The following is a 12,096-nucleotide window of genomic DNA, read 5'->3' as shown; positions in this document are numbered from 1 at the left end:
TAAACTAAATCATTCAGTTTATCTTCTCCCCCCCCCCCCCCCAAATTTCTCCCTCTGTTCCTTTTGATGTCTTCTTAGGGGCTAGCAGTAAAGCTTTTGAACCTCTGGTTAACTATAGAGAAGTAGTCAATCTTAAATTTTGAAATGTCAACACTGGCAGGATCCCGGTTCAAGCCGCAGGCTCTCGGTTCAAGCCGCAGGCTCTCTACCCACAGGGAGATTGTTCACAAGCAGTGAACCAGGTCTGCAGGTGTCTTTCTTTCTCCCCCCACCCTTCCTCTCTAATTTTTTTCTGTCATATCCAATTTAAAAAATAAAGAGGAAAAAATGGCCTCCAGGAGCAGTGGATTCATAGTGCAGGCCCTGAGACCCAGCAATAACCCTGGAGGCGAAAGAAAGAAAGAAAGAAAGAAAGAAAGAAAGAAAGAAAGAAAGAAAGAAAGAAAGAAAGAAAGAAAGAAAGGAAGAAAGAAAGAAAGGAAGATGCTGTCTCCTCAGTAGCCTTCTTTCACTCTTTAACAGTTTTCAAATTTTAATATACTTAATATTTTTCAAATGTCTTACAGATTCACTAGACCAGAGCACTTAGGAAGTAGCGCCAAAATCAAATGCAGTGGTTGCCACAGCTACCAGGAGTCCACAAAACAGCTCACCATGAAGAAACTACCTATTGTTGCCTGCTTTCACCTCAAAGTGAGTTTTTCAGAAAAGAAAGTCCAAACTCTGTTTTTATTCCCTGTTGGATTGATGTGTGTTGAGGGTATTTCCAACTGCAGCCATTCAGTAAGGAGCCCTGAGGTAAAAAGCAGTTGAGTAACACTTTCCCTATTTCCCGTACAAGTTTATTGTGAGTAAAAGCTAATACTTCAATAGCTTTTAGATGAAAATAGAATGTAAGTTACTCTCATCTAAATAAGTTACTTGTCCAAATTCTTCCTCCCATACTAAGTTTACTGTATTTCTTTTAATTAAAACTAAAGGGTTGGGAGTTGGGCAGTAGTGTAGCGGGTTAAGCACACGTGCAAAGTACAAGGACCGGCCTAAGGATGCCAGTTCGAGTCCCCAGCTCCTCACATGCAGGGGAGTCGCTTCACAGGTGGTGAAGTAGGTCTGTAGGTGTCTATCTTTCTCTCCCCTCTCTGTCTTCTCCTCCTTTCTCCATTTCTCTCTGTCCTATCCAACAACAATGACAACAATAATAATAACCACAACAATAAAACAAGGGCAACAAAAGGGAATAAATAAATAAATATAAAAAATTATGAAACAAAAACCATATCTCCTAGTGGCTAGATTTGAAGTCTAATTGAAAGAATACCTTAATATATTACCGATCAGAAGAGATCTTTGTACAGCTATGTTCATGGTAACACAGTTTGTAGTAGCCAAAACTTGGAAGCAACCCAGATATCCAGGGACAGATGATTGGGTAAAAAAATTGTAGTATGTATACACCATGAAATATTACTCAGCTGGGAAGTTGGGCAGTAGCGCAGCGGGTTAAGTGCACATGGCACAAAGCGCAAGGACCAGCATAAGGATCCCGGTTCAAGCCCCTGGCTCCCCACCTGCAGTGGGGTCATTTTGCAAGCAGTGAAGCAAGTCTGGAGGTATCTATCTTTCCTCCTCTCTGTCTTCTCCTCCTCTCTCCATTTCTCTCTGTCCTATCCAACAACAACAGCAGCAATGACAACAATAATAAGGACAACAAGGGCAACAAAATGGGGGGAAAAGAAATACTACTCAGCTGTTAAAAATGGTATAAAGTCATCTCCATTGCCTCATCTCAGATGGAATTTGAAAATACTATGTTAAGTGAGCTAAGCCCAAAAGAAAAGGATAGATACCAAATGGTCTCACTTATATATAGGTAGAAAATAAGACATAAGGACAGAGAGGGATATACAAAGTAAAACTTGGACTGGGTATAGCCGATTGCTCAAAGCAAAGGACTCTGGGGAAGGAGGGGGAGGAAAGAAATGAAGAGAACTCTGGGGAGCTTTAGTGCATGATGATGTACAAGGACCTAAGTTGGGGGTGAGAGTGTTCTGCAAAGAACTTCCATGGGAAGATGAAAAAAATGTACTCATGTGTCAACAACTGCACTGTAAACCTTTAAAAAGGGGGGTGGATGAATATATTTTGTCTGGTGAAAGTTTGACTCTTATTTTTGCTACCTCGAGCATTTATTGCTCTGAATGATCACATTATTTTAGGAGTTAACTTGAGCCCCATAAATTAGGTTTATATGGGTTAGATTTGTGTTATTGATTCCTTAAACTTGGTTATGATCAAAAGGTAATTGAGAAAATAAATTAAAAGAACCCACTATGGGCAGCTCAAGGAAGCACATGGCAAAGTCCCTTAAAGACTCTTCCTCTACCAACCACCCATATTTCTGTAGAGATTCGAACACTCAGCCAAACTGAGGAGGAAGATCACTACATACGTTTCCTTCCCCCTGGAACTGGACATGACTCCTTTCATGGCTTCCAGGTATGAGCAGGTTTGTGTGCAGGGTGGTGGGCAGGAATGTGGGCAGGAATGTGGTTCTGTTACATTCTTGCTTGGTATAGGGCTGATGCTGGGTTGGGGATTTGATGTAATCAACCTGCTAAAAAAGCCCAATTATAATCCTAATCATAACCCTAGGCATACTTTAATGATTTATTATTCCTCAGAGACACTGTTTTATAATAGCTTTGGGGTTTCTCAGGCAGTCTTACATTAACATTTAGTTGTTAGAATGTTGTCAACTTGGGAATCACAATAATAGAGCAGTGTTTTAGCTTGTGAACCCAATATTGGGAAATAGGCAAACTTAGCTTAGTAGTTGTAGGTTCTATTTCTTGTGATTTCAGAGCTTTATATTATAGACCACTTGCGACTTACCCTTCTCCCAAAATACAATATTCAGTAACACAGTAGAAATGATTGTAGTTTATGAGAGCTTCTGTAACTTTACCGTAGACTTGCTGACTAAAAGCAATCAGTGCTTATTTTCTCATAGTTCCAGAAACCTGAAATCAAGGCATTGGCAGGTTGTACTTCCTTAGAGGGGCCCAGGGAGGCATAGCTAGTGGACCTGTGGGGCTCAGATCTTGCCGTTTGCTTAGCCAGCCTGAGCCTCAGTTTCTTCATCATAACGCAGGGGTGATCTGCCTGAAAACAGAGGTGTAGGAAAAATTAAAGCATATAGTCACCATCAGTAGCATGGCACCTGAAATAATGGTCTTTTTGGTTAGCTCTATGTGAAGCTGAATGGGCTGTTAATTTGTTGCAGCAAAGAGAGCAGGATGAATGGACAGTACCAGCAACCTACCGATAGTCTCAATAACGACAACAAGTAAGTGGCGCCTTGTGGTATGTGTCCCAGCCATCTCCAGGTGTGGGCAGGAAGAGTAGGACTCTCAGGGAGATCTTGGCAGTGTTTCCAGAGACACAGCTGCATTTGTGAGTGATAGCAACAGGGCTTTTGCTTCTCTCAGTCACTGGCCTGATTCCAGTGTTGTTAACCCATGTTGAAAGTACTTAATCCTTTGTCAGGGGAGGACTTTTCATACCCATGTTGCAAATGCTTTCTCCTGGTGTTGGAATCCGACCCTTTGTTTTGGCTTCGGAGGCCTTGGAGCAAAAGCTCAGGTGTCTGTTCTGGGCCCCCTGACCTCTTGACCTTCCTGCCATCAGTGTGTCAGGAAATACAAAGGGCAGAGCGCTCATTCAGCTTCCAGTACCTACTGCTTTTACCACTCTCCAACTGTGGGTCCCATGAGGCAATGCAGGACTGAGGGGGGACCATCCAAGCCTCTTTCCCTGTGTGTATTGGCTTTAATTCTAAAGTGCTACATTTGGGGTGGGAGAACCACCCTTCACTGCTGGCTTCTTAGTGTGTGGATGGCCTGGTTTCTGATAGTCATTTCTTGCTCTGTCTCTTCCCCCACTTCTTTCCTCCCAAACCAGATACTCCTTGTTTGCCGTTGTCAACCACCAGGGGACCCTGGAGAGCGGCCACTACACCAGCTTCATTAGGCAGCATAAGGACCAGTGGTTCAAGTGTGATGACGCCATCATCACCAAGGCCAGCATTGAGGATGTTCTGGACAGTGAGGGGTAGGTCCTACCACCAGTGATTCCAACTCATTCATCTAATTCCAAGGCCACCTCTGTTCATAGTACCATTCAAGGAAGCAGTTACTTTGGCTGTTCAAGTCTAAAGCTTGTTGGGAATATCGTGCCAGCTTGATCAATTAGGCAGGAGACAGTCATGCTCTGGACTGATGTCTCCATCTGTTAGGAACATGAGGACGGGCTTGTGCTTCATTGTGACCCACACTGAACTGCTCACCTCTTAGCAGCTTCTCTCCTTTTACTCCTTTTATTCCTTCCTGGCACAGTATTACCCATTTTTAGCCTTTCTGCCTCATTAAGTCCTTACTCTTAGTGTGAGTTGCTGTGAACCCTATGAGGACTTTGTATCTTGAACAATGAAGATCTCCTGGCTCCCACCTGACCTTGGGTTTTATGTAGAAGTTGTGTTTGAAAGGAGAGCTTAGGCAGTGAGGAGGCCAGGGGAGAGCTGAATTTAAGCTGACACGGATAGCAGCCCTTCCCCCCACCCCCACCCCCCAGCCTTCTAAAGGCAGTGCAGAGACAGAAGCAGCTGGGCTCAACAGCAATGTAGGAGACAGGACTGCTGGGGCAGAGGGATGGACTGGGGCTTCTCATAAGGCTACAGCCACTACTTGGCTAAGGATTTTGCCTACAAAACCATGCTGCCACCAAGAAATCAGGCTCTACAGAGGGCACAGTGTGCCAAATGTTTTTTGTTGTTGTTGTTTGTTTTGTTTTGTTTTTCTTTATTGGTTGGGAAGAACTTGACATCTCACATGAGTGTGCTTTCTCTTTTTGCCTCTGCAGATATTTATTGTTCTATCACAAACAGTTCCTGGAATATGAATAACCTTACCCACCTTGCTTAGAAGAGAAGGTGAGGAGTTGGCAAGTCTCCAAGTGACCCCTGATCTCCCTAGTGTCATTACTCCACCACCCTTATAGAAATGCTTCCAAGAGTGCCTGGTCTCTGCAGCCTGGACCTCGAGGAGTCACAGAAGCTGGTACCCAGGATAATGATCTTTAATGAACAAGTTCCATGGTCTGGGTGGCCCTCCTAGAACACCACACTGATGAAATGAAGGGCAGGCTCTGGGTGGGAGGAGCAGAGCAGACTGTAGCAGTATGTCTCCTGTGCTCCTCCAGAAAACAGGCAGAGCACTCACAGCCCAGTTAGTCCATCTCAGCTGCATGAAAGTGCAGCTGGAAAAGGCACCAGTCTGTTTAAAAATGGGTCCATGAGAGCAGCAACATAGAGGACAGAGGCAGTGTGCAAGGACAAAGGACTTTGCAGCTGTCTTTGCTTTTTCAAGTTAAAAGTTAAATGTATGTAGTATGGGACCATTGACCTCCGTTCTGTTAGTGAGTAGAAAGAAGATCCTAGAGCTGTGGTACTGAGGACACAGCAGGGTCTCCAGGCTTGTTGTGCCCCTCACATCACTTAGCATCACACTGCATGTTCCCTGAGCACCAGTCTTTTCTAGAAATAGGCATTTTTCTTACCCTCGTCCCCTTTGCTCTCTTTCATGATGGTGTATTTCATAAGCATTATGATAGTAACATGAAAGAATTACTTAGTTTATACTGAAGTTTTGATTGTTTTCCCTTTATTCTGAAGAGTAACTCTTGCTTCTTTAAGTGGTAATTGGTGTTGGCTGCACCCTCAAGAATCTGTTCAGGTAGCTTATAGGTGCAGCAGCATAGAACCGGGCTGCAGTTAACAGTGTCTCTGTCATATTCATCCTACGACTGTTGAAGTGCTTCTCAATGCTTTCACTGTCATCTTCCTCATAATCATCCTTGGTGCTGCTCCACTGGCTGACATGTTGGCTCGAAGCTGGACTGGCTCCCATTGGCGACTGCCTTACATGACTAAGTGCATATGCTTTACACAAGCTGGCATTTCCTTTCCATTGTAGTAGGAAAAACAGTGACTTTGTGACTGAGCTTGTCAGCAGAGCCGGTGGAGGACTGGAACACTGAGCGCTGCTTTTTGTAAGATATCTTGCATGCATCTGTCTCTTCACACCCAAACTTAGATTGTGCATTTCTGAAAAAAGTATAGACTATGTGTGGAGGGTGAAAATTATCTAAGTCTAGTTCATGAAATGGCTATCTTTTAGGCCATGTTGTGTTCTGTGAGCCCATCTGAACAGGGTCAGCACTTCCCCTACTCTTGTAAAGAGCCTTTTTAGCCTTTCTGGGCCAGGTTGTGTATTATAGATAATGTGAAAATGAATACACATGACTGTGTTCCAGTGAAACTTTGCTAATGAACACTGGATTTTTAAGTTTATATGTCAGTGAGTTTTCATTTGTCCCCACTATTTAAAAATGTATATGATGACTATAGAAGCAACCCACAAATGAGGTCTAGCTCTGAAGGACAGGAGCAGGGCCTGCCCTGGAAAACACTAATACACATTGGACAGTGGCAGAGTCCTCAGTGATGCAAGCACTTGCTCATTCTCAGAAATATATTTCTGCATTTATGGAAGAGAAGTTTTAAAAAGCTTTAAGATGGTTCAGCTGGTAGAGCCATCAGACTTTCATGTCTGAGGTTCCTGGTTGGATCTCCAGTGCAGGAGTGGTGCTCCAGCCTTGTCGCCTTTCTTCTCTCTGTCTCACATAATACCCCCCCCCCCCCTTTCTAGCTTTAAGATTGCATTATTTAGAGAAATGAATGAGTACAAATTTTCAGAAGTGGCTCTGGTTCAGTATATGTGACTGTAGTGAGGATCCCTTTGGGGGAGAGGTTGCCTTTTAATGAGCATTTCAGAGGGAGAAATAATTGAAGGAGCTGTCTGCAGATTTGAAAGCCACAAAGTTGCCTACAGGTTGCCACGTGGGGGTTTCTTCCATGAGTGTCATAATGGAGAAGGGAACCAGTGAGAGGGCCTGGCCCTGTGCTGGTGGACCACCCATGGTGTGGTCAGCCCTGCTTCCCCATGGCTACCTCTCCTGCCCACTTCCTGCCCCCAATTATGTTTTAGGGGCTCTGGGAGAGGCAGCAGGGCCATGTGATTTTTTTTTTCTCTTTTTGATAAAAGCCAGAGAAATTGGGAGAGGGGTACCTGCAGCACTGCTTCACCACTCATGAAGCTTCCCCTCTGCAGGTGGGAGCAGGGGACTTGAACCTGGATCTTTGCACATGGAAATGCATGTGTTCTACCAGATGTACCACCACCTGGCCCCAGGTGATTTTTTAAAAATAAACATTTTAAGTTTTGTGTCCAAATCAATTTTGTTCCCTTTGACATTAGCATTTTAGGCACTTAACCCTCTACTGTGTTGGAATTAGGGGTGGGTGGGGACTTGATAAATTGAAGGATTTCTTTGCTTTTAACTCCTATTCCAGCTATTAAATTCCTGTTAATTACCCCCCACATGGATGTTGATGCCATTGCAAAGTGTGTCTGAACAGTAAGGAATCATTGTGTGAAATCCCTTCTCCCTCTCACAACACACCTTCCCCCACACCTGTACATTATAAATAACCTGTGTCCTTGAGATGCTGCCTGCATCTCAACTCTTAGCAGTGAAGAAAGTGGACTTTCTCTCCTCAGATGCCTGAAGTGAGCCATGGAGAGAGGTGAACGCAGGGCCAGGCAGAGCTGGCCTCTTCTGCTAGGGTATGAGCCCTGGGTGGACTTTGGACACTCTTACTGACGTCAGAACCCCCTGCAGCCTACCCCTGTGCTGTTGTACTATGGCTTGATATGTATGCATTCCTTAGTGTCATGTTGCCTCTATTGACAATTCAAGTGACTGTTTTGTTTAATTACAAAAAATGTTGTAAGAAGAAATATTCCCATGATTGTGCTGTAGATTTTATTACTGAGATGTTTACACCTCCCTTTTACCTGTCTCTTGAGATACCTACAGAGCTCCTCCTTTAATAGCTTGTAGCCTTTACTATGTCATAATAAAGCTACATTTTATTCTGACCACTGAGCAACTCTACTTGATTAACACAACTGCCTACAAAGGTGGCAGGATCTAAGGGACCTCACCTGGAGGAGGTCCCGTGATGACAGGCTCACCCTGCAGAGGTCAGCATTGAGCTGTACTCCTCCCCTGGGCTAGCTCTGGGTGCTGCACCCCACAGTGCCTCTTTCTATGGTTGTCTTCCTCCTTTTGAGAGCAAGGTGATGGTGTATCCAGGCAGCAGGCTACTTGGATGGATCTGAAAGTCACATGAGGGACTTTTTAAAAAATTTATTTTCTCTTTTGTTGCCCTTGCTTTTTTAAAAAAATTATTTATTCCCTTTTGTTGCCCTTGTTGTTTTATTGTTGTAGTTATTATTGTTGTTGTTGTTGGATAGGACAGAGAGAAATAGAGAGAGGCAGGGAAGACAGAGAGGGGAGAGAAAGATAGACACCTGCAGACCTGCTTCACCACCTGTGAAGGTGGCTCCCCTGCCGGGGGCTCGAACTGGGATCCTTATGTTGGTCCTTGCGCTTTGCGCCAGGCACGCTTAACTCGCTGCACTACCACCCGACTCCCACATGAGGGACTTTTTAAGAGTAGGAATCCAAGTCAGATTTGAAAACAAGACCCAAGGCATGGTGGGTGGAGTCACGTGCATTTGTAAAATGCCTCCCAATAATGAGAAAAAGCAAAAAAAAAAAAAAAAATGCACAGTGCACATGTCCCCTGCTCAGTGACTGGTTATGGGACTGTAGGTGACATGCTTCTACTCCCTCTGTCATTTCCCTTGCCTTCTGGTCTTTCCTGGCTGACCCAGTCCTTTGTTTCCAAAGAATGGGTTCCTACTTGCATATCTTTGAAATTTTCTTTCCACTTTTCTTCTATGGACCTATCAGGGAGTACCAGAGAATTCCTTTGGTTTCCATAGTCCCGTCTCTGTTATGTGGTTGTCTCTTCCAACCAAATAAGAATTTTAATTGTTTTCTTTGGGGCTCTGAACCCAATGATAACCCTGGTGACAAAAAAAAGTGAAAAGTGGAATTTTTCTGGGAATAAGGATGAGTGTGTCTGAGGGTATGGAGGGGGACTTAAGTTAAGACAAAGTGAGTAAGGGGCTTCAAAGGCTTTCAGAACAGAAAAGAAAGTTGGAAAGGGAAGAAAAAAAAGGTAAGTGAGAAAATAAAGTCAAAGAGAAACCCAGGACACAGACTGGAACTGAAAGTACAAAAGGGATTGGGGGAGAGTGGACTGCCAGTGCGGAGAGGCTCCAGCAGGCTTTGGTGGAAGAATATTGGTGTTTTAGTGGTGGGTGAGGTGTGGCAATGCAATTTGAAGAGGTGGGAAGTTATTCTTCTAAGAAACATTTACAGTTGAACCAAGGCCCCCTCACAACAAAACAAAATTCATTTATGTGTGTGTGTTTATTTATTTTATTTGTCACCAGGATTATTGCTGGGGCTTGGTACCTGTACACTCCTGTACAGTTTGAGGAAGTTGAGAGAGGAGATAGATACCTGAAAACCTGCTTCACTGTTCATGAAGCCACCCCCCTGCAGGTGTGAACTGGGGGCTTAAACCTGGGTCTTTGAGCATGATTATGTGTTGGCTCAGCCTGGTGCACCACCACCCAGTTCCTAAAATTCAACTGAAAAAACAAAAAACATGGGAGGGGAACTAAGGATACATATCAACATACACAAGGACCTGGGCTTGAGCCCCCTCTCCCTGCTCCCTGCTTGTAGATGGTGAAAGCAGGTCTGCAGGTGTCTATTTCCACCTCTCTATCTCCCCTTCCCTCTCAATTTCTCTCAGTCTTGTTAAATAAAAATAGAAAAAACTGACCACTCGTACATATTGCAGACACTGAGCCCCATGGATAACCCAGTCAACAGCGTCAGGTTGAAAGCTGTCAGGAGCTGCTTGTTGCTGGCTTTGAAAGTGACTGGGATCCATGTGGATTCAGTCGGCTAGGAAGGATCGTCAGTTTCCCCAATGAATGGGTACTCACAGGATGTGGCAAAAGAAAAAAGAAAATATGGTCAACATGTGAAATGTGTGCTAGTCATGTTAGTGATAAGAATCCATGAACTGTGGTATGAATATGAAGTTAGAGTCAATCTGAAAAAAAAAAAAGGGAAGTTTGGTAAAGAAAAACACTAAAGGGAGTCGGGGCAGTAGCGCAGCGGGTTAAGTGCACCTGGCACAAAGCCCAAGGACCGGCTGAGGATCCTGGTTCGAGCTCCCAGCTCCCCACCAGCAGGGGAGTCGCTTCACCTGGAATTACACAGTGCACAATGCACTCGGTTATTTGGTCCTAGATGTGTAACAACAGCCCCACCCCAGTGCTCCTACTTGCCTCATTTCCACCTGTAAATTCTTGATGCCTCCTATGAGGTGGTTCTTTCTCTCTGTTGGTGAAGCAGGTCTGCAGGTGTCTATCTTTCCCCCTCTCTGTCTTCCCCTCCTCTCTCCATTTCTCTCTGTCCTAACAACGACAACATCAATAACTACAACAACAAAAAAACAAGGACAACAAAAAGGTAAATTAATTAAAAAAAAACACTAAGGAAACAGTGATGCAGGATGATGGGGAGACAATGACCAAACAAAGGCCAAAGGAGGACACTCATGCTTGGTATCCTATTTCCAAAGCTCAGCCTGCCTTTCTCTTCCTGTCACCCACCTGGAATTACACAGTGCACAATGCACTCGGTTATTTGGTCCTAGATGTGTAACAACAGCCCCACCCCAGTGCTCCTACTTGCCTCATTTCCACCTGTAAATTCTTGATGCCTCCTATGAGGTGGTTCTTTCTCTCTGTTCAGTTACTTTTCTTTTGATAGTGAAAGATAGGAGAGACACCTACAGCAGCATTGCTCCTCTGCTTATGAAGTTTCTCCCTGCAGGTGGAGGCCAGGATCTTGAACCTAGGTCCTTGCACATGCTAATAAGTATGTTCTACTGGGTGTGCTACTCTCTGGACCCTTCACATTCCCTCTTGAAATTAAGACTAACAGAATCTTGGGGTCCTAACTGCCTCCAAACCAGCCAGCTACATTGAATTCCAGGATGCTGGCAGCTGTACTGAAGTGGAGCCCCCTGCTGGGGCAGGCTGTGCGAAGGGCAGCCAGGGTCCCAACGGGACAGAACCACAAATAGCAGTGACATCAACAGTGAACATCCAGAAGGGCTTTATTTTTGCAGCTCAAGGGTTGTGTGTGGGAAGGCTTTAGAGGGCTGTGTTCCATGGGCCTGGTGATTTAGTGGCATATCTATGATGGCTACTACAGTTTGCCGAGGTGAATAGGGACAAAAATGGCCATAACTTCAGATCCTGGCACATCCCTAGTTCTTTTCTCCCTGTCACTCTCTTGGTGCCCTTCCCTCCTGTCATTGACCTTCTCTCTCCCTGTTTCCCACTAAACTCTTTATTTTCCTGTCACCATCTCCATCACTGCACCTTTTTTTCTCTCCCACTCCCTCCTGTCCCTACCCATGAGGCTCACATAGCTGGCCCCCTGTCCTGGGTAGGCATGCATACCACCTCCAGGCAGCCTGCCTGGCTGTGTGCGCAGTGCAGTCGGGTCTCAGTCCTGTGGTGCCCCCACCTCTCCATGCTCACAGGGCTAGGGGCTCCAGGGGCCCCTGCACTCTCCTGAGTGGGCTCCCTGCGTTCAGGGAAGCAGAAGCTGCATGTCTCCACTGGTTCTGGGGGCCCATCCATAGTGCTGCCGCCTTCCATCCAGTGATCTGCTGAAGGCAGGAGTGTGGTCAGGGGCCATCCCCCCTACTTGGGGCCGGTCTAAAATATCTCCCAAGGAGCCCTTTGCACCCAACTACCCTTCTGAGCCTGCCCTTACCTCCCAGCCACAGAGACCCTCAGCCATGGGACCAGCCGGAGGATAAATAAGCCAATCACCCTAACCCATCCTGCCTGGGGCCCAAAGCCTTCCTGCCTTTTGTTTGCTCTGGACAAAGAAAATATTGCAATCCTAGCCTTTCCCAGGAAGCTCTGTCCACTTAAAGGCAAGGCCAGCAGCCCAGAAGGTGGTGCA

At 45.3% G+C, this 12,096-nt stretch overlaps 2 protein-coding genes across 6 annotated transcripts in view; one reads left to right on the top strand and one right to left on the bottom strand.

Annotated features, from left to right (window-relative positions):
• USP22 (ubiquitin specific peptidase 22) overlaps window positions 1-8,057 on the top strand; it is a 28,706-nt gene extending 20,649 nt beyond the window's left edge. The window contains exons 9-13 of one of the 2 annotated variants that reach the window (XM_007529672.3): window positions 567-693; window positions 2,405-2,496; window positions 3,284-3,346; window positions 3,961-4,110; window positions 4,918-8,057. In XM_007529672.3, coding sequence (XP_007529734.1) covers window positions 567-693; window positions 2,405-2,496; window positions 3,284-3,346; window positions 3,961-4,110; window positions 4,918-4,960 — 475 coding nt within the window. In that variant the 3' untranslated portion in view covers window positions 4,961-8,057. The remainder of the gene's footprint in view (window positions 1-566; window positions 694-2,404; window positions 2,497-3,283; window positions 3,347-3,960; window positions 4,111-4,917) is intronic. The other variant, XM_060203264.1, reaches the window with a different exon arrangement.
• Window positions 8,058-11,130: 3,073 nt separating this feature from the next.
• The window catches only part of TNFRSF13B (TNF receptor superfamily member 13B), a 35,935-nt gene continuing 34,969 nt past the window's right edge, over window positions 11,131-12,096 (bottom strand). The window contains exon 4 of one of the 4 annotated variants that reach the window (XM_060203272.1): window positions 11,131-11,794. In XM_060203272.1, the coding sequence (XP_060059255.1) occupies window positions 11,544-11,794 (251 nt within the window). In that variant the 3' untranslated portion in view covers window positions 11,131-11,543. The remainder of the gene's footprint in view (window positions 11,795-12,096) is intronic. The other 3 variants (XM_060203271.1, XM_060203269.1, XM_060203270.1) reach the window with 3 other exon arrangements.

The sequence above is a fragment of the Erinaceus europaeus genome, chromosome 12 (genome assembly GCF_950295315.1).
Source record: "Erinaceus europaeus chromosome 12, mEriEur2.1, whole genome shotgun sequence".
In the NCBI taxonomy this organism is placed as follows: domain Eukaryota; kingdom Metazoa; phylum Chordata; class Mammalia; order Eulipotyphla; family Erinaceidae; genus Erinaceus; species Erinaceus europaeus.
Note: the sequence above shows the minus strand (reverse complement) of the source record. Positions and strands in the feature narration are given on the sequence as shown.